General features: G+C 44.1%; 1 protein-coding gene across 1 annotated transcript in view; it reads right to left on the bottom strand.

Annotated features, from left to right (window-relative positions):
• The window catches only part of SLC16A14 (solute carrier family 16 member 14), a 32,234-nt gene extending 12,501 nt beyond the window's left edge, over positions 1-19,733 (bottom strand). Inside the window, exons 1-3 of the mRNA XM_065930380.1 lie at positions 19,350-19,733; positions 11,252-11,523; positions 5,559-5,702 (exon numbers count right to left, since the gene is read on the bottom strand). Coding sequence (XP_065786452.1) covers positions 5,559-5,702; positions 11,252-11,510 — 403 coding nt within the window. The 5' untranslated portion in view covers positions 11,511-11,523; positions 19,350-19,733. The remainder of the gene's footprint in view (positions 1-5,558; positions 5,703-11,251; positions 11,524-19,349) is intronic.
• Between the last annotated feature and the right edge of the window lie 2,063 nt (positions 19,734-21,796).

The following is a 21,796-nucleotide window of genomic DNA, read 5'->3' as shown; positions in this document are numbered from 1 at the left end:
GTCGTGTCCCACTCTTGCAACCCCACGGACTAGATATAGCCTGCCAGGCTCCTCTGTCCACGGGATGCTCCAGACCAAATATTGGAGTGGGTTGCCATTTCCTTCTCCAAATAACAATAGCCAGTACTTACTGACCACTCACAGGAGTCCATGCGCTTTACAGACAATACCACAGGAAATCCGCTCTATCAAAAGGTAACATCTTACACAATAGATGCCATTATGCCCTTTTTTGTACTTGGAGAAGCTGACACGCAGAAAGAATCTCAACCCAGGTGTGTTTTTGTCGTCCGAAATTTGGGCTTTTCCTGCTGTGGCCTCCACCCACCCCAAGTTTTCTCTTCTTTTGTTTAACTTTTCTTTTAAACAAAGATACAATCATGATTGTTTAAAAAAAAAAAGGAGCTTGGGAGGTAAGTACCAAGACCATCACCAACAGAAGCCTTTTTCTAGTCCACCATTTCTCCCAACAGGCTTTTCAGCAAAGGTTACACCAATAATAATAATAATAATAATAATAATAATAAATTACATTAGATAAATTATATATACTAAATAAACAACTAAAGTAAGTCTGCATTCTCACATGAGAATATAAGCTCCACCAGGGCAGGACTGTGGGTATTGTCGCCCCTGGTATGCTGGGCATTGCCCAGAATACATAGCATGTGTTTAGTGATTTGTTGAAAGATAGCATGCATTCTGAGTGTTCTGCTGTCAGTGCTAACTGCATTTAATACACAGGAAGTATTCATGGACAAGGGGAGGCAGTGACTCCAGGCAATTTGCAGAAGCCTCAGGAATGGGCCAGTGTGTTCCCAAATTCATCAGAAGAATAAAAGGAATTAAAATGTACCCATGAGTACACATAGCCACTAGACGTCAAAACCACCTAAGACTCATTTGTAGCTCTGATGTTCTTAATTGTATTTTTCTTAGAAAACAGGAACAGCTGGTGGTTGACATGGACAAAATTAAAACGCTGCTGGGGAAGGTGGTGAGTGTTGGGGGCAGGGGGTATTGGGAACACTTTGTGTTTTCGCACAATTTTGCTGAACCTAACAGTCGTGGTGCTGTGCTGTCGTGTCCGACGCTTTGTGACCCCATGGACTGAAGTCCACCAGGCTCCTTTGTCCATGGAATTTTCCAGGCAAGAATACTGGAGTAGATTGCCACTTCCTTCTCCAGGGGATCTTTCTGACCCAGGGGTTGAACCCACATCTCTTACGTCTCCTGTAATGGCAGGTGGGTTCTTTACCACTGCAGCGCCCCTGGGAAGCCCTAAAATGGCTCTAAAAATGAAGTTTATTTAAAAATAAAATAAATATGAAATCAAATCAAATAAAGCACTGGCCAAGAGGTTGAGGGTTGCGTTCTCAACTTCTAGGTACAGATGGATGGAAACCATAAAACTCTGCTTCAGTTGTTCAAGGGGTCCCATTGCATTCTAATGTTTACAACCTCCTGACATTAGGATAGCAGCTTAATAGCAGAGAAGAGACTGTGACTAACAGCATGCTCCAAAGCTGAGACGCTTCCCTAGTTCTGCATCATTTAACAGTTTCAGAATTACTTGAATTTGGAAGGAGACCAGAGCAGTCATACACGCAAATATAACAGTTACCGCCAATTGAGTGGCGATGATGTACCTGTTGTCTTTCAGGTTTTATCTGGTTTAATTTACACAATAACCTGAAAGCTACCTGTGGTTATGCCCAAATTATTAAAGGGAGCATTGAACCTCATGGAGATTAAGAAACTTTCCCTGACCTTGCAGCAGGTAGCCGGAGAATCTGGATTGGAATTCAGACCCAACTGCAGGGTCTGGTCCCTTTCCATTGTCTGTGCTCTGTCTCACCCTTAACTGCTCATCCCCTGGCTGCCAGGATGGAGCTGCAGAAGCATTTTGCTCCAGCTTTTAAAATAGATGAATTCCTTAAACTGGATAATATTATCATTATCTTATCTGAAAAATGAATCATTCCTTGATATCATAAAATATCCAGAAGGTATTTAAATTTCTAATTGTCTTATGCTGCTGCTCAATTGCTTAGTCATTTCCGACTCTTTGCGACCCCGTGGACTGTAACCCGCCAGGCTCCTCTGTCCATGGGATTCTCCAGGCAAGAATACTGGAGTGGGTTGCCATTTCCTTCTGCAGGGGATCTTCCCGACCCAGGGATCGAACCCATGTACCCTGCATTTGCAGGTGGATTTTTTTTTTTTTTACCGCTGAGCCACTGGGAAAGACCGTCTCAAAAATGACCATATTTTTAAAAGATCTGTTTAAATCAAGTAAGGCCCACACATTGCTATTTGTTGACATATACATTTTAAGTCTCTTAAGTTATCTCTTTATTTTCCTCACAATTTACTTGTTGAGGAAACTGGATTGTTTGTCCTTTGAAATTTGCCCTTCTGCATTTTGCTGGAGGTGCAAAAGTTTACTTTTCAAAGTCTGATTTGTCACTGACAGTAACCAACATCCTAAATTAAATGTGGTTACGGATCACTAAACAGCAACAGAATGAAATGACTAATAAGGAGCCGAATCAAGAGACCAAAGCATAAAAGTAGCACCAATTATAACATCATTTAAATAATAAATACTCCCACGTGTGAGAAAAAAATTCTGTGTCTGATGCTATAAGCATCTATTACCCTCTCCATGTCCTGAACAATATCCCCCTTCCTCATGTGACTTTGTGATTCGTAATTGGCACAATTATTCTATGAGTGTGTAGGACAGGCCTTGGGGATACTGAGGCCCAAGCGCAGTGGTCAAGCAGGGCCCTGGAACAATTCTTCACCACATCAGGTCAATTCCCTGGTGGCTCAGCTAGTAAAGAATCCGTCTGCAATTCAGGAGACCCACGTTCAATCCCTGGGTGGGGAAGCTCTCCTGGAGAAGGGAATGGCAACCCACTCCAGTATTCTTGCCTGGAGAACTCATGGACAGAGGAGCCTGGAGGGCCACAGTCCATGGGTTTGCAAAGAGTTGGACACGACTGAGTGACTAACACTTTCACTTTGTACCCAGATAAGCCAGGAAAGAGAAGAAGGCCCAGAGCAGGGGAGAATCAATCCTGTGGTTTTGAGTAAAAAGCACGGATTGGAGGGAAAGGTTCTTCCAGGAGCTGAGTAAGAAAATGGAGCCCTTAAATGGCAGAGCTGAAGAAATTTGTCCACACTCTCCTGGGTAAGTAAGATCACTCAAACAGATGTTAATTTTCTGCTCATTAAGAGGACATCCATGCAATTTTAATTGCCTAGATGTAAAAAAAACAAATACCAAAAAATCTGCCTCAAATGCTTCTTGTAATGAAGAAGGATGTCAACAAAGTCTCTTTCAAACATAAAGAGATATGTACATACAGATAAACAAATATGTTTATCACTGTACAGTGATAAACATGCATACACACATAGATATCTCAATAACTTGCCTTAAAATTTTATTTAAAAATTTAAAAATTAATTTAGTTTTTTTTTTGTTGTTTCATCACTCACTTCTTGCAGATATTTGCATCTAGCTTTTTTCTTTTCTATAAAATAGGGGTCAATCAGTTTCAAAATGTCTCACTAATGACAGCCCAACAATATACAAGCTAGCTGATTTAGCTGGATTTTCCACTTAAATATAATTATAATATATATTTGTGGAGAAAGTGGATACATTTATTTTCAGAGACTTTCTTTGAGTGTTTCCTGTATAAAAAGTGGGTGCAATAAAAAAAAGTGTTTTAAGAAACACTTTCCTTTCACTGGTCTCCTGATCTTTTTCCTACTTCTTTGGATCCATAAATACTTGTTGAATAAATAAGTAAATGAATGAATATGGAGATCATATTATTTGAGGATCAAAAGCAACTAATTGCAAGATATAAAATTCCATTTAAACAAAGAGTCTGAAACAAAGAGTCTGACAATAGGCATCTCTAAATGATGGGAATAAATTTCAAGTCCTAGTTTTTTCTTTTGGCCATGCTTGTGTGATCTTAGTTCTCTGACCAGGGATTGAACCTAAGCCATGGCAGTGAAAGGCCAAGTTCTAACACTGGTAAACCCACTGGACCGCCAGGCAACTCCCTCAAGTACTGGTGTTGGGGATCGATTCATAGTACATATGTCCAGACAACATGGATAAAGTTCCTAGGGGCTCCCATGTGTCTGCCCAGAAACCCTGGTGTGACTTCCTTAGTTTTAGCAAAAGTAAAATCCCTGTGCCAGCTCTATGCATTGGACTGTTATGGGGCAGTTTCTAAATCACCTCAGGAAAAACATGTTGAATTGTTCTTTAAGAAGTGTTGTCAAGTCCTTCAGATCAATGGTTTCCAAACTAGGCTTCATAGAATACAGAAGTGCTTTTTACACCTAAAGATGTATATGTGGATACATCATAGAGAACCAACTTGTCAACTTATATGGACAGTTGGTTTTTATGTTCACCTTCTTCTGCTACCTTAAAGCATAAACTTAAGCTTATACTAAAAATGTTATATCATATATAATAACAATTATATATTAGCTAACATTTGCTTAAGACTTTATTATGTGCCAAGCATTGTGCTAAGTGCTTCATATAGATCATTTCATATAACCTTTTCAACAACCCTGTAAGCCAAGCATTCAATTATTCCATTTTGCAGATAAACAGACTGAGGCATAAGCAAGTTAAGTAATTTTCCCAAAGTCACACATATAAGTGGGGGAAAAAAAGCAAGGGTTCCAATTCTAACTTTGAACTCTTTATGAAAACACCGCCATCAAGGTGCCATTTATGACGATTATAGCTCTGTATTCAAAAAGGTCAGGCTGGATCTGGTTCACTGAAATACAATTGTATGAGTAAGAAACTACTTATCCGCGTGCATTCTGCTGTCTGTTGATAGAAGAAATTATGGCTGGGAATACATTTTGCAAAATGGATATGCAAACTGTGCTGCCTGACAGCCAATTTTTATATATCTCCTGGGGACTGCCACTCTGCTCTGGATTTGATTCTTACAGTCTCTAAATCTGTGTGGGTTTTGCTGCTATTTCATTAATTTGAACAGAGCCAAAGGAGAACGTGATTTTTCTCTGATTCACGCTGGATTCTGCAGTTCTTAAATGAGAGAATGTTGTTAGTACGTGGGTTTTGTTACAAGAGAAGGACTAGCACTTAGAACGAGGTATAGAAAATTTAATTAAATTCTATTAGGGAGGCCAAGTACAGCTGTTAGGTTGTCTCCTCATGCTTCAGGTATATTTAACATCTTATATTAAAAGTATTACCTGGAGGATAGGATATGGGTAGGGTGGGGTAGAGACAAAGGGACTAAATATTTAATGGGTCTCTTTTCTCCATGATGAAATTCATTGCCTGAATGCTCAACAAAAACACATAAAGTCAAGTTTAGGAAAACCACTTATGGGGACTTCCCTGGAGGCCCAGTGGTCAAGACTCTGTGCGTCCAAACCAAGGGGTGTGGGATCCACCCCTGGTTGGGAACTAAGATTCCACACAGTGTGCAGCGTGGCCAAAAAAAAAAAGGAAGGAAATCCACAATGCTTACCAGCTGCCAGTCCAAACGTAATAAAGAGATAATACACGTTTGCGGCGTAGGCACTCAACACCCAGCCCAGCGAGTTCAGCAGCCCTCCGATGATGGCCGTCCGGCGGCACCCACAGGTGTTAATGAACAAGCCGATGAAAGGTCCTGCCACAGAACATTAAGAAAGGAACTGACTAGTGGAAAGTTATGGTCAACCTAGACAGCATATTAAAAAGCAGAGACATTACTTTGCCAGCAAAGGTCCGTCTAGCCAAGGCTATGGTTCTTCCAGTGGTCATGTATGGATGTGAGAGTTGGACCATAAAGAAAGCTGAGCACCGAAGAATCGATGCTTTTAAGCTGTGGTGTTGGAGAAGACTCTTGAGAGTCCCTTGGACTGCAAGGAGATCCGACCAGTCCATCCTAAAGGAGATCAGTCCTGCGTGTTCATTAGAAGGACTGACACTGAAGCCGAAACTCCAATACTTTGGCCACCTGATGTGAAGAACTGACTCATTTGAAAAGACCCTGATGCTTGGAAAGATTGAAGGCGGGAGGAGAAAGGGGTGACAGAGGATGAGATGGTTGGATGACATCACTGACTCAATGGACATGAGTTTGAGTAAACTTCGGGAGTTGGTGATGGACAGGGAGGCCTGGCATGCTGCGGTTCATGGAGTTGCAAAGAGTCGGACGTGACTGAGTGAACTGAGCTGAACTGAGTAGCATTTTATTTTCATTTTATTTTCTTAGAGAATCTTTATATGAAGACAAAACATTACTAGAGCTGTTAACTAAAACAAACCAAACCCCCCGCCATGGCCTTATGTGCAGAGAGCTTTTGGCATTCAAAGACAGGTTTCAATAATGTCCCCAAATGACACAAGGTTCTATATTTTCAGGAAAGACAGACCTGAAATAAATAGACATGTTGATTCATTCTCTGGTCTACAACAGATTCTAGACTAGAGATCCAGAGGCTCCACCCAGCCTGTGGATACATTTTGTTTATTGAGAAGAAAATTTTAAATGTTTTGAGTCAGTTGCCAACATTTAAAAATTAGGATTATTCACAAAAATCCTCCCCATACGGCCCAAAGCAGCTGGCCCTGTGCGGTAGGTGATCCCGTTTAGCTGTGTCACACCCTCTCCAGTTTGCCGCAGCCCCCACCCAAATGTTAATCTCTTATTTGGCCTCCTGGTCGCATTTACATTGCTTGTTTGGCCTCTGTTCACATTTGAGTTTTTCCTCCAGGCTTTAAGGGAGTATGGAAGAGGGCTCTCGGGACGTCCATGCTTCAGGCGAGGCACTTGTAGCCTGTTTTCATGAGGACATCTAGATGCAAACCAAGCCGGAAAGAACTTCTCATGACTTCACACATACTTCAACCTTTGCTGACTCTCAGTTCCAATGGGACCCATCAGGCTATGCATTTATGACACTGTGTGGAGATTCAGGAATACACTTCTCTCTCTCTTTTTTTAAAATTTTTGTCAACCCTCTTTTCTTCCTGCCTTTGTGGCAACTTGTCTTGGGATAAGTGCTTCCTTCTTCAAACAGCAATCTATATTTTAGTAATACCATTTGAGGCTGTACTCAGCATTCAGTGTTGTTGCTGTTCAGCCGCTAAGTCGGATCTGATCTGACTCTTTGCGACCTCGTGGACTGCAGCACACCAGGCTCCTCTGTCCTTCACTATCTCCTGGAGTTTGCTCAAATGAGTATCTACTCAGTCAGTGATGCTATTTAACCATCTCATCCTCTGCCTCCCCTTCTCCTTTTGCCCTCAGTCTTTCCTAGCATCAGGGTCTTTTCCAGTGAGTTGGCTCTTCACAACAGGTGGTCAAAGTATTGGAGCATTCAGTAAGATCATCCATTTTATTTATTTGACTCTGCTGTGTGGTATGTGGGACCTTAGTTCCCCGACCAGGGGTGGAACCCAAGTCCCCTGCACTGGAAGGGTGTTTTTACCACAGGACTATCAGGGAAGTCCAAGATCATGCATTTTAAACATCATCTTAGGGAATTCCTTGGCAGTCAGTGATTAAGACTCAGCACTCTACTCTTATTGCAGTAAGATCCCTCAAGTTGTGCAGTGTCGCCAAAAAATAAAAATAAAAAAGACATCACATTTTTCGATCATTATTACTTTATGTAGTTATGAAACCCTATGTTCAGGTGGGACTATTTCAGGTTAAAAACTTACTAAGCTGGGACTTCCTGGTGATCCAGCAGTTAAAGAATCAGCCTTGCAATGCAGAGGACAGGGGTTCAGTCCCTGGTCAGGGAACTAAGATCTCACATGCCGTGGAGCAATGAAGCCCATGCAACTACTGAGCTTATGTGCTACAACTAGAGAGTCTGTGCTGAGATGAAAGACCTCATATGACACAAGGAAGACCTCAAGTGCTGCAACTAATACTCTACGCAGCCAAATAAAAAAAAGAATGAGTTTACTTAACTTCCCATGTGCGAGTCAGTGCCCGAGAGAGTGCCTTCAACTCTGTGACACAATTCATGGCATTTTTAATTTAAAAGTGTAACTCAGTGTCCTTACAAGGATGAGAAAGAGAAAACAATTTATACTTATTCACTTCAAATATATTTTCGGTTCTCATTCAGTGTCCAGGCAGGCAGGGTGGTAGAGCGGGCATCATTTTGGAGTCCAGTGGACCACATTTGAAGCCTGTCCCGCACTTAAAGGCTACAAGTTAACTTCAGTAACGTAATGTCTCTGAGTGTTGCATGTTCTCCTCTGTGAGATGAAGATGATGGTCTGGCCCCCAGGCTTGCCAGAGAATCAAATGAGATCATGTACATCATATGCACTTGGCAAGTGCATGAGTTCATGCATGCTAAGTAGCTTCAGTCCTGTCCGACTCTTCACAACACTATGGGCTGTAGCCCACCAGTCTCCTCTGTCCATGGAATTTTCCAGGTAAGAATACTGGAGTGGGTTGCCATACCCTTCTCCAGGGGAGCTTGCTGACCCAGGGATTGAACCCACCTCTCTTGTATCTCCTGCATTGACAGGTAGGTTCTTTACCACTAGCACCACCTGGGAAACCCACACGTGGTGTGTAATAAGTGTTAAATAAAGGAGAGCTGTTTTTGCTGGCTTCTGCCTTGGAAAGCACCCAGCGTATCTGCTGCCACCTGTATCAGGCACCTTAGATAATGAATAGCAATTTAGGGTCATGATAGACAGAATAAAAGACCTTTCATTTATATAACTATGAGCTTTGCTGTGCTGTAATTTCTGAGCACAAGATAAAAGATGTTTATCTGGCAGGCACCTTTCCTGAAGAAAGGTTATTCTACTGTCGGAAGCTCACTGTCTGGAATTCAAGGACTCTCAGAATTCAGAATCCACGGTTACCTCCCAATTAAAGGTGAATCACATTTCATCACCACTGTTGAGTTAGGTGTTCTGATTTGGGGGATCATCTTCAGGAAAGTGAAAGTGAAAGTAGCTTAGTTGTGCCTGACTCTTTGTGATGCCATGAGAGTCCATTGAACTCTCCAGGTCAGAATACTAGAGTGGGTAGCCTTTCCCTTCTCCAGGGGATCTTCCCAACCCAGGGATCGGACCCGGGTCTCCCGCATTGTGGACAGATTCTTTACCAGCTGAGCCACAAGGGAAGCCCAAGAAACTGGAATGGGTAGCCTATCCCTTCTCCAAGGGATCTTCCTGACCCAGGAATTGAACCGGGATCTCCTCATTGCAGGCAGATTCTTTACGAGCTGAGCTATGAAAAAAGTCCAAGAACCACATCCAATAACTTCAGGACTGATTTCCATTGTTTATGCCTGTGGAACTTGTGAAACATGAAGTAACACCAGAGACAATCTTACTGGATGATTTGGAAAATATTGGGACAAATATCCTGGCCTTTGGCTGAATTTTCTTTTCTGTTGTACACACACACTTCCTAGTTTGAATCTGAAAGTATTTTGTTCTACCCTCTAAATGTTTATTTTAAAAAAGATGAGAAAATGGATTTTAAGTATTTCAGAAGACTAGTTTTCCTTTACTTACTCATTGAGAAGGTAAAATTATATCCAACATGAAAGTGTTATTCACTCAGTCACGTCTGACTCTTTGCAACCCCCTGAACTATATAGCCTGCCAGGCTCCTCTGTCCATGGAATTCTCCAGGCAAGAATACTGGAGTGGGTTGCCATGCCCTCTTCCAGGGGATCTTCCCAACCCAGGGATCAAACCAGGGTCTCCTTCATTGCAGGCAGATTCCTTACCATCTGAGCCACTAGGGAAGCCCATATCCAACATAAAACTAGCAAATTCCCTGCACTAAGGTTAACCTACTTGCACTTCTTATATGATACAACAGTCCTGATTTGAACAAGGCCACGGCAGGGTTGAAGGAGTCAGTCAGTTCATCACAGTTACAGGCAAAAATGATTTATCAACAGTTCACTTACACACATAATGGTGCCCTTATTTAATTTTAAAACTAGATCAGTAACCATTCCCTGTGATAAACACATACCCCCTGCACACATCTTGAGAAATAACATTTTGTCCTTATTTTCTGTCATTAGCACTGCCACCGTTACTAATGTCACTGGTATTATCCAAAAAAAAAAAAAAACTGGCTGAATGCCAGCCAAGATCAACAAATCTCTGAATTGAATTCAAGCAATTAATTACCAATGTGGAAATTGCTGACAAGACAAAGACTGTTGTCAAACACACATATGCCTGTCATCCACATACTTTCACAACCAGGAAGATATTTGAGGCCATTTATGTTTTCCCTGGAGGAGGGCAGGGCAGCATTCTCCAGTATTCTTGCCTGGAGAATCCCACGGACAGAGGAGCCTGGCGGGCTACAATCCATGAGCTCACAAAGAGTTGGACACAGCTGAGTGACTAACCACTTTCACTTTTTTCCAGCTTTCTGATTTACTATTTCCAACGAGATAAGAATTGCTTTCATAGATTGCTGGGTGGTTAGGTTAAACTACAAAATACAAGAATATGTTATTATTCCTTCCTGTTAGCTGTATCAATAACCTTTCTAAAAACAGCTTAATAGATTTTTCAATGACATGGGATCAATATTTCAAATGTAAAACACCAGGGCTCTGAAATAAGATGGTTATTTACTTTTACTGTGTTTTTCTCTAAGTTTCTTATCTTTTAAAAATATTGATAAGTGTTTAAAAACAGATTTGTAATGGTAGGTAATGATGTATAATAGTTAAGAAAACAGGGGCAAACATTTTAAATGATCATTTTTTTAAATGCTCAAAATGTTTACAGTGCTCAAATAGGAGTATCACACAAAAGAACAAATATTGTCTGAGTCTACTTATTCAAGGTACTTACAGTAAACACATTCATAGAGACATAAAACAGAATGGTAGTGGCCAGAGATAGGGGGCTGAGAGGAGAGGTGGTGATGGGGACTTATGGCTTAATTGGTAGGATTTCAGTTTAGGAAGATGAGAAAAGTTCTGGAGATGGATGGTGGTGATGAATGTACTCAATGGTATTGAACTGTATACCTAAAAATGGTTAAAAGGGTAAATTTCATGTTAGGTATATCTGACCACAATAAAAACAAGAGTAACATCCACTAACATCTAATCTCTAGTACTTCAACGAGATAAAGCATGACTTACAGTTAGGGACTGTCATATTATAATTATATAATTATAATTGACAACAGGTCACATGTGAACATACCCACAATCAAGGTGACACCCATGCTGAGGGAGCTGACCCACGCCGTCAGGCCGCGGCTCTGATGGAATTCTTCAAGCCACTCCACGTTGAGGACACCCAGGGCCATCTGGGAGCCCATGATGAGGATGTGAACAAAGAAAGAGGACAAGACCATCATCCAGGCCCAGCCGCCATCAATGTCTGGGTGGGGTTTAAGTGTTTTCTTATCTTTGGGGTCATCTTCAAAATCATACCCAATGTCTTCATGACTTGTATACATTTTCCAAGATGATCTGAAATACATAAGGACAAATAATTTCATGGAACATCAGAACAAAAAATATCTCCTTCTTCTTTGGACAGCACTACCTCCCCATCAAAACCAAAGTCACCCCACCGTCACACTGGATCTTTAGTCTTCATCATTATGTAGATTTGGGAACATGCTTTGCTTTTTCGCAAGGCCAAGTGCTTTGATGAAACCTTTTTCATCTTTACAGTCATCCTATATATAAATGCTATGATGGTTATTTCAAAGAAACGAAAATCGGCTCAGAGAAGTTAAGCACCTTTCCCAAGTTCTCAAGGCCAGTAGATAGTATGGCTAGATAGGAACCTGGGAATTGAACCCAGCTATTCCTGATTTCAAAACCCAAACCTTGTGTCCGTTACTGAGATGGAAACTGACAGATAACACAGATGTCAGAGAAGGAAGGCGCCTGGCCTTAAGTAGGATAGCCCGGTCCTGTGCAGGCTCTTGGCCTGATAGTGTTCTCAGTTTTGTGGGTCCAGGTGTTCAATTTGTTCAGTACAGCTACAGTGGCTTAGCCCCAGGGGGACTGACTCATAGGAACCCAACTCAGGGGAGACTGGTAAAGAAGAAGGCTAATTTGTTATCTGACAAGGGGCGATAAAGTTTTTTAATAATGCTGATGCTATGTCTGACATACATGACTTACTTTTATCCCCTCTGTCCATCCCCATTCTGAGCATTTAGCTGGGAAGCTAGAAAAGTGCTAATAGGAAATCAGGCTAAAGAAATTTGGACACTACAGTGATGTTCAGGTTACCAGAAAGCCAGGGGCTAGATCTTGAAGGCCCTTATGTGTCAAAAAAGGATCTTGGAGTTTATCTTTACAAAATGAACAGCTGGCACCTGCATTTGCACAAGGAAGAGATAAGATGGGGTATGTGGTTTGCATAGACCCATCTCTCAAGTTGTTCGATCAACAGGATGGAGGTTGGATGGAGCTAGAGGGGAGATGATACCAGGTCAGGGAAGGTCTCTGGTTTTATCTTGTAGGATGAGATTGAAGCATGTGCATAGGAGCTGAGGATAAAGAAAAAAATAGAGATAGAGACAAAGACAGAGACAGACATAGATGCATGCGTGCTAAGTCACTTCAGTCGGGTCTGACTCTCTCTGACCCCATAGACCGTAGTCTGCCAGGCTCCTCTGTCGGTGGGATTCTCCAGGAAAGAATACTGGAGTGGACTGCCATGCCCTTCCCCGAGGGGATCTTCCCAACCCAAAGATCAAACCCAAGTCTTTTGCGACTTCTGCACCGCAAGCAAATTATTTACCCACTGAGCCACTTGGGAAGCCCAGAGAGACAGAAAATGACTAACCCCAGAGGTCATGGGACAGGGTTAGTCTTGATCAGGAAGGGTGACCAATCCTCTACGACTGGAGGAAGCAGCAGGTAGATAGAGATAAGATGGTAAGCATGGGGTGGAAAGTCATGCTTGTTAGTCTAATTTCTTTGGTGAAGTAGGGAAGCTAGCTCATTGGTTGAGAATGAAGAGGATCGTGGCCATGTTGGGGCCTCAGTGCTCAGGATAATGAAACAAACTACTGTCTACAACAAGTGGAAATGATTGTTGAGCAGCTGAGCCCTGCGGGGCAGTGAAGCACCACGGACAGAGCAGAGGGGGCACTTGGCCCCAGAAACCACCAACGAGAACAAAAAAAGCAAGAACAAACAACTATAAGTTGGTCTGCTTTTTTGTCATCACTGTTGTGCCAGTAATTCTAGATGTCACTGACAAAAAACTCTTCCCTGAAAAAATCCTTTGTTGGTCAGAGTTTCAAACAATGATTTTTTTTTTAACAACGATGTTTTCATATTATGTCTGTAAGCGTCATATTAGCATCATTTTCTAAATACTGTGTTCTACATGGAAGTTATTTCAGAGAACTAATGGTGATATTTTGGCTTTGGCCACTGATGAGAAGAACTGGCTCATTGGGAAAGACCCGGATGCTGGGAAAGATTGAGGGTAGGAGAAGAGGGGGATGACAGAGGATGAGATGTTGGATGGCATCACTGACTCAATGGACATGAGTTTGAGCAAGCTCTGGGAGTTGGTGATGGACCGGGAAGCCTGGCATGCTGCAGTCCATGGGGCCAGAAAGAGTTGGACACGACTGAGTGACCAATCTGAACTGACACATGTAGGGCCCCAGCTGCACACTTTTGGCTTTTTTCTTTTTTAAAAATCTTTTTATTGAAGTATAGTTGATTTACAATATCATGTAAGTGTCAGGAGTATAGCACAGCAATTCAGTTTCCTTTATAGGTTATTATATAATATTGAATGTAGCTTCCTATGCTATACAATAGGTCCTTATTGATTATCTATTTTATATACAGTAGTGTGTATATGTTAATCCCAAACTCCTAATTTATCCTTCCCTCTGACCTTTCCTCTTTGGTAACCGTAAGTTTATTTTCTAAGTGTGAATCTGTTTCTGTTTTGTGAATAAGTTCATTTGTTTCATTTTTTAGATTCCACACGAGTGATAGCATATGATATTTGTGTTTTCCTATCTGACATAGTTCACTCAGTATGACAATCTCTAGATCCACCCATATTACTGCAAATGGCATTATTTTGTATTTTTTTAAAATGGCTGAATATCATTCCATTGTATATATGTACCACATCTTCTTTATCCATTCCTCTGTTGATGGACATTTTGGCTACTTCCAGGTTTTGGCTATGGTAAACAGTGCTGCAGTGAAAATTTGGGTGCATGTATCTTTTTGAATTATGGTTTTCTCCAGATACATGCCCATGCGTGGAACTGCTAGATCATATGGCAACTCTAATTTTAGTTTTTAAAGGAATCTCCACACTGTTTTCCATAGTGGCTGCACAAATTTACATTTCTACCAACAGTGTAGGAGGGTTCCCTTTTTCTCCACATCCTCTCCAGCATTTATTATTTGTAGACTTCTTGGTGGTGGCTATTCTGACCACTGAAATTTTAATTTGCATTGAACATCTTTTCCTGTGTCTTTTGACCATCTGTATGCACATATCTGTTTTGACAGTAAGAGTTTCTAAGAATTTAGAACTGCTGACACGCACCTCAGCTCAATTTGGATCTGCAATGCCTGCAGTGTTACACATCACTGCCTTTAGCAGGACATCCGAGATGGACCCTGACATCACATGATGGTGGAGATGGTGGCAGGATGCCAGCTACTTGACTTTTGCCCTCCACATGCCCACCTGCAGTCTTTATTTTTGTTTAAAATTTAAAAGAGCAAAACAGAGTGCAAGACCACAGGGTGAAAAACTTGGGTCTGGAAAGTAGTCAATGCATGAAACGTTTTACTCAGTTGAATAATGTCTTGAAAATGCAAATGCATTCTTTGTTTCAGGTAATTATTTTAAACCAGAAGAGCAAATCAGAAAACAATTATTACTGACCATGACATGTGATTATTACTGAAAATCCTTTTGTTGCAGTGGAGGAAGGTGATGTAAAAAACGGTCCCAGTACACTAGGAACACCTCCAGCTGGGGGGCTGTTCTGTGCAGTACTGGTACATGGACGAGAGGACAGAGAAGCAGACTGTGGCAAAGCACCCAGCACCCAACCTCCTTTAGGGAAGCACCCTGTGCCGTTTGCACAGCCTGTCTCTGTACACTCCTGAGCAAAGAATTGTTTTTACCTTTTCGAAGGCTATGCGACTGCAGAATTTAAAAATGGTTACTCTCTGACCCTTTATAGGAAAAGTTCACTAATCCCCAGACTAAGAGTTTGCTGGGAAGAAACAGGCACTAAAGGATCAGGGATGCTAGTGGAAGAGCAATTTAAAGGATCTATCCTGGGGCTCATCTTGACTCTTACTTTCTCTTGTACTCATTATTTTTATCTTTTTTGGGCTTCCCTCGTGACTCAGACAGTAAAGCGTCTACCTGCAATGCAGGAGACCCGGGTTTGATCCCCTGGAGAAGGAACTGGCAACCCACTCCAGTACTCTTGCCTGGGAAATTCCACAGACAGAGAGCCTGGCAGGCTACAGTCCGTGGGGTTGCAAAGAGTTGGACACCACCAAGCAATTAACACATCTTGACTCTTCCGTTCATACTCATTGTTTTTATCTTTTAGATGATTCTATCTCTTAAACAGCTGGGCAGTTCTCAGTCACTACACTTCCTGCCCGCAATGCTGCTCTGTTGGTTCACCTCTCGTTTACCCAGGCTGCTGGGAGCGATAAAATGCTATCTTACCGTGTAACTTCCCCACCCTGTCAGGTTATCTTGAGGATCAAGTTCGAACTGCCCTGTCTGCCCCCAGGTTCTCCTCTTGCATTCTGCCACCCTGCCAGCTCCCTCCTCCCGTTCTTCACCTTTGCCCTCTACTTTCCAGGCTGGTGGAAGCACCTGCAGCTCCCTGAACCTGGCACAGCCTTGGAACTTTTTGTGCATGATGTTTTCTTCTTTCAGGAACACTCTTCTCTTCTTCTAATCTCCTGCTCCTCTTCTGCTCATCCTTCAAGGTTTAACTGAATTCTAATTAGTGAAATTTTGAAAGAATGAGGGGGGGGGAAACACTTTACAAATATCTCTAATATCCAACATTACAGTAAGTGTTAAATCAATCACTCATGCCATAGCTATGCAATGCCAGTGCACCATCAAAAATAAAACTACACAGGCTCTTTGAAGATTTATAAAGGAAGGAAATGGCACCCCACTCCAGTACTCTTGCCTGGAAGATCCCATGGACGGAGGAGCCTGGTAGGCTACAGTCCATGGGGTCACAAAAAAGAGTCCGACACGATTGAGCGACTTCACTTTCACTTTCAAGGTGTGAATTATACTTGGGGGGGTCACAAAATGGGGTGCATGAAATGACTCCTTTTTGGTTGTTTTTAAAAATATGTTATCCTTAGGGGGGAAAAAAAGACTGGAGTGAAACAAACCTGTTGATGGTCTTTCAAATAATTTCTCTCTTTATTTAAATTTTTGGGAAGAGTTCTAAATAAATATATATTGAGATCAAACCAGTCAGTCCTAAAGGAAATCAACCCTGAATATTCATTGGAAGAACTGATGCTGAAAGCTCCAATACTTTGGCCATCTGATGCAAAGACCTTGATGCTGGGAAAGATTGAGGGCAGGAGGAGAAGGGGGCGACAGAGGATGTGACGACTGGATGGCATCACCGACTCAATGGACATGAGTTTGAGCAAGCTCCGGGAGATGGTGAAGGACAGGGAAGTCTGGTGTGCTGCAGTCCATGGGGTGGCAAAGAGTCAGGCACAACTTAGTGACTGAATAACAAACTTTATTATAAGAAAGTAAAGGTCCCTCTATCTTTTAACTGATTCAGCTTCTTGCCACCAGTAGATTAGTGGCAATTCAGAGCCATTTCCCTTGGGAATACTAGTCTGCACTGGGATGTAGACTTGTGTATGTGCTTCCCCAACACCCTCTTCTCCCCCATGAGAGGATAGTCTGCCTAATGATAGAAAGGGAAGTATAAAATGTAACCCATTCTAGGCTTACCTACAATAGAAGCTCTGCCCATCACATTAGGGCCGTGCACTGAAGAAGCTGAAGGAAGGAGATGGAAAGATTAGGGACCAATAGTCAACTTCTCATCCTTCCCTAAAGTGAGTTCATTACCAGTGAAAGAGAAACTCCTTATGGGGTAAATGAAGTAACACACACAAGCTATGACATGGAAGTCAGCTACATATTTACCTGGTAACAGGCAGAAATGAAAATAATTCAGAGCCTGCTGGAGTGTTTCAGAGATTAAAAGGAAATTAAACTTTCCACACCGCTCTTAGAGGAGTAAGTTTTATAAGCAAGTCATCGATTTTTAATTTGACTATGGTGATGTTGTTTGGTCCAACTCTCTGTGATCCCATGGACTGCAGCATGCCAGGTTTCCCTGTCCTTCACTATCTCCCGGAGTTGGCTCAAACTCATGTCCCTAGAATCAGTGATGCCATCCAACCATCTCATCCTCTGTCGTCCCCTTCTCCTCCTGCCCTCAATCTTTCCCAGCATCAGGGTCAATTATGTTAGCATGTAAGGAGTTCATTATAAATGAGACGTGAAAGGGAAAGCTCCAAAATAAAATTTAAAATACAGTCTTCCCCAGAGGTGGGCGGCTAAGCTGGTAGCAGGTTCGTCATTAGATGTAGGTATGTAGTGGGCCCCTCTGTAATTTGGCTCTATCAATATTTGCACTCTAGACCTGGTGTGCACTGGAAATATCCAGCCTTTGGAGGGTGCACTTGAGGTCAACAGGCTATAGAGCCTGCAGCAGCTGAGCTAGTGCGGAGACCACAGCACAGCAGAAACGACTGTCGGGTACCCCTAGTTCACGATGAATTAGAGGGAACTGAACACCTAAGTGCCTCCTATGGCCAGGGATTGTGCTCGGTGGCTTCACCACGATTCTGCCCAGTTGATACTAATGTTCCATTTCACAGATAAGGAAATCAAGGCTACTTGTAGAATGGGGGCCACACAGCTCAGAGAGGCTAAACTACCAGACGCAGGCGTGCTGAGTTGCTTCAGTCATGTCTGACTCTGCTACCCTATGGACCATAGCCCACCAGGCTCCTCTGTCCATGGGATTCTCCAGGCAAGGATACTGGAGTGGGTTGCCATGCCCTCCTCCAGGGGATCTTCCCAACACAGGGATCGAACCTACCTCTCTTAAGTCTACCTGCACTGGCAGGTGGGTTCTTACTGCTGGCGCCACCTGCGTGGTAAGCCAAATATGGACCTGGGTCTGAGGGATTCCAAAGCCTATTTTATCCACCATCACTAGTGAATGGTGAATAACTAACTGACTGACCGACTGTCTCTCTCTCACACACACACACAAACACACACATCACAGGCAAAGCGAAAAGGAACCTTTCTAATGTCCAATAATAACCCTCACTCATCCTCGCTAATGAGCCTAGATCAGCTTTTCCGTGGAAAGAAAACGGCTTGATTGTTAAGCAGAGTTGAGCTCCTAAAACACCGTCCGAGGCCTCAGCGGCGTCCAGTCCCAACAAGGCCGCCCCCGGCCCCTCGCCTCATTTTTGTCTCCCCTTCCCTTACTGAGGGACTCGATCAGAACCGCTCTGAGGGACCCTAATCTCACGTCTGGGGCTGGACCCCAGCGATCCGGCCTCCGCGCCACCCGCCTCCCCCTAAGAGCCGCCCTCTCCGGGACACTCCGTGCTCCCCCTTCCCCAGCGCCTCGAGACCCCCTCACCCCTCTCCATCCCGCGTCTCCGCACACGCTGGGAGCCCCCAGTTCCGCGGGGAAGCGGGGCCGATCGCAGTCCCGGCAGCCTGCGCCAGGAGTCCTCCCGCAACCCCGAAAGTCCCCTGACCCGGGTCCCCTCGCTCCCTCCTCCCCGCGCCCCACCACTTGTAGTTCGAGTCCCTAACGGGGGTCGGGAGAGGAGGCGGGGGGCGAGGTTGAGCGCGGGGCCGAGGGCGCCTCCCGGGCCGCGCGGGAGTGCGGAGGGGCGCCGTGCGCCCTGGACGACGCGCGCGGGGCCCTGGCCGCGGTGGGAGCTACGCGTGTCCCCACGCTCCGCCCCGGCCGGGCGCTAGTCCGCCCGCCCCGAGGTGACCTCGCCCGCGGCTCCCGAGCCCCCAGGCGGGTGGCCTGGGCTGGACCGCCGCGCCTCCGCGCAGCCCTGCCTTCGATCGCCCGAAGCCCCTTCCCGGATCCGGCCCGGGGGCCCGCACCGCCGCTTCCCGGGCCTCTCGGGGCGCAGCGGCCACCGCAGTCCAAGATGCCCCCGGCGCCTCTCCATCCCCGGGCCCGCGGCGCAGCGCGGCCCGCGATACTCACCGCCCACAGCCCGCCGGGCGGCGGCCTCACTCGGCTCCCGGCCCGGATCTCCGAACTCGCTGCCTTCCTCGGAGTCCCCGGAGCGGTTGGGCGGAGAGATTTGTGGCGATGTCGCGGATCATCCCGGAGCTGCCTGCGCCCGCGGCTCGGCGCTCCGCCCGGCTCGGCGCTCGGTGCGGGCTCCCGGCGCCTCCGCCTCTCGCTGCCGGGCCAGCTCCGTCTTGGGGAGCTTGGAGATCGAGACCTCAGTCCATGTGGCTTTTTTTAAAAAGAAAAAAGGGGGTGGGGTGCGTTTGGAGGTGCCCGAACCTAACCTGAGCTTCCTTCCAATCCGTGCAATTTCAAATCTGCACGCTTGTTCATTCCCATACCGGCTAATTCTGGTTTGGCAGGAAAGGAAAAAAAAAAAAAAAAATGCAGTCACCTCGCGTGCACACTCTTGTGGCGGGTTGTAGTTTCCACCTTTGACTGAGGTTTTCAAATGCTCTCGGCACGTTTATAACTGGAGGAAAGGGCCTGCAACCTAAAATGAGGTGGGAATAGAGGGACCTTCTATTTCTCTGAGATAGGAGAGAAGTGATCACTGAAGGCTGGGCCACATCATATAGCAGTTTGTAGATGGAAGAGATGCAGGCCCTGTAGGGTTCGCGACCAAAGCCCTGTGTGGTGGGTTCCCTTGTGGCTCAGCTTGTAAAGAATCCGCCTGCAATGCGGGAGAGCTAGGTTTGATTCCTGGGTTGGGAAGATCCCCTGAAGAAGGTTACCCATTCTGGTATTCTGACCTGGAGAATTCCATGGACAGAGGAGCCTGGCGGGCTACATTCCATGGGATCACAAAGAGTCAGACACGACTGAGCGACTTTCACTCACTTCACTTCATCCTGCGTGGTACCTCTCCTTGTTCTCTTTCCAGTATCTGACCGTTGTCTGGCTTCTACATTCATGGGCACCATAGATTTCATTTCCACCTGTACCTGCTTTGTTCCCAGCAGGGCACCCAACTCAATGCTTTGCCCAGGGAGAGTTTTCAGTATTTGTTAAGTGAACGTGTGAGTAAAATGAAACCAGTGCTATTTTACTTCACTGGAAGGACTCTGTTCTCTATTGCTGTTCTGATAGAGTATCACCATCTTCCTGACTGAAAGCAGTAACTTATTATTTCATAATTCTGGGGGTCAGAAGTCTGAAAGGGATCTTGGCTAAAATCAAGGAGCTGGCAGGTTTGTGTTCCTCCTGGCAGCCCTAGGGAAGAACTCGGGACTTCTGGAGTCAGCCCACATTCCCTGGATCCCGGCCACTTCTTCTGTCTTCAAAGCCAGAAATGGCTGCATCATTCTGTACCTTTCTACACAGTCACATCTCCATCAGGCTCTTCTGTTCTGCCTCTCTCTTCCACATTTAAGGGCTCTCGGAATTGCATTGGGCCTACCCCAGGTAACTGGGTTATTGGATAATCCAAACAATCTCCCCATTTTAAGGTCAGCTGATTAACATTCTTAATGCCACCTGCAACCTTAATTCCCCTTTGCTCTGTAAGGTAATATATTTACAGGGTCCAGAGATTATGATGTGAATATCTTCGAAAGTGAAAGTGTTAGTCACTCAATTTTGTCCAACTGTTTGTGACCCTATGGAACTGCAGCCTGCCAGGTCCCTCTGTCCATGGGATTCTCCAGGCAAGAATACTGGAGTGGGTTGCCATTCCCTTCTCCAGGGGACTTTCCCAATCTAGGGATCAAACCCACATCTCTTGCACTGCAGGTGGATTTTTTTTTTTTTTTTTAAACCATCTGAGCCACCGGGGAAGCCAGTGGACATCTTTGAGGGACTATAATTCTACTTATCATAAATTTCCATCTTTCTTCTTATTTCCTTTTTTTTTTTCAAAACAAAAATATTCACGTTGCTCCCTTTTTTTTACATTGCTCCTTCTTATATCAAGCCTTGATTAAAAATAATTGAGAACATTATGAGAAACTGTGGTTAAGTGAGAACGTTTTGATGAGGTACCAGGCTTATGTGGTTCATATGTTTTCCTTTTGCTGATCAAAACATGAGCAAATGGATGGTTAGTATTCTTGTGGCCTGACCTTCTCAGATACCATTCATTTCAACCTGGTTTTGACAGTAAGTCAAGATAGATTTTCTGGCAAATACCTCAAGTGTAGATGATCCATCTTGTTTGGAAAGAGCTCTGTAAGATTTTTTTTCTCTATAAGACTAAGTCTTTTTTTATCCCTCTGAAATATTTTAGATTTATTGAGGTATAATTTATGTAGCGTGAACTGTATATATTTAAATGTACAACTTGATGAGTTTTAGCATAAGTCTGTGGAACCATCAGCTCAATCAAATAACTCCAAAATTTTTCTGTGCCCTTTGAAAGCCAGCCACCTCACCCCCCACAACCCCAGGCAAACTCTCATCTGCTCTCTGCGAAGCTTCTC

The sequence above is a fragment of the Muntiacus reevesi genome, chromosome 3 (genome assembly GCF_963930625.1).
Source record: "Muntiacus reevesi chromosome 3, mMunRee1.1, whole genome shotgun sequence".
NCBI lineage: Eukaryota > Metazoa > Chordata > Mammalia > Artiodactyla > Cervidae > Muntiacus > Muntiacus reevesi.
Note: the sequence above shows the minus strand (reverse complement) of the source record. Positions and strands in the feature narration are given on the sequence as shown.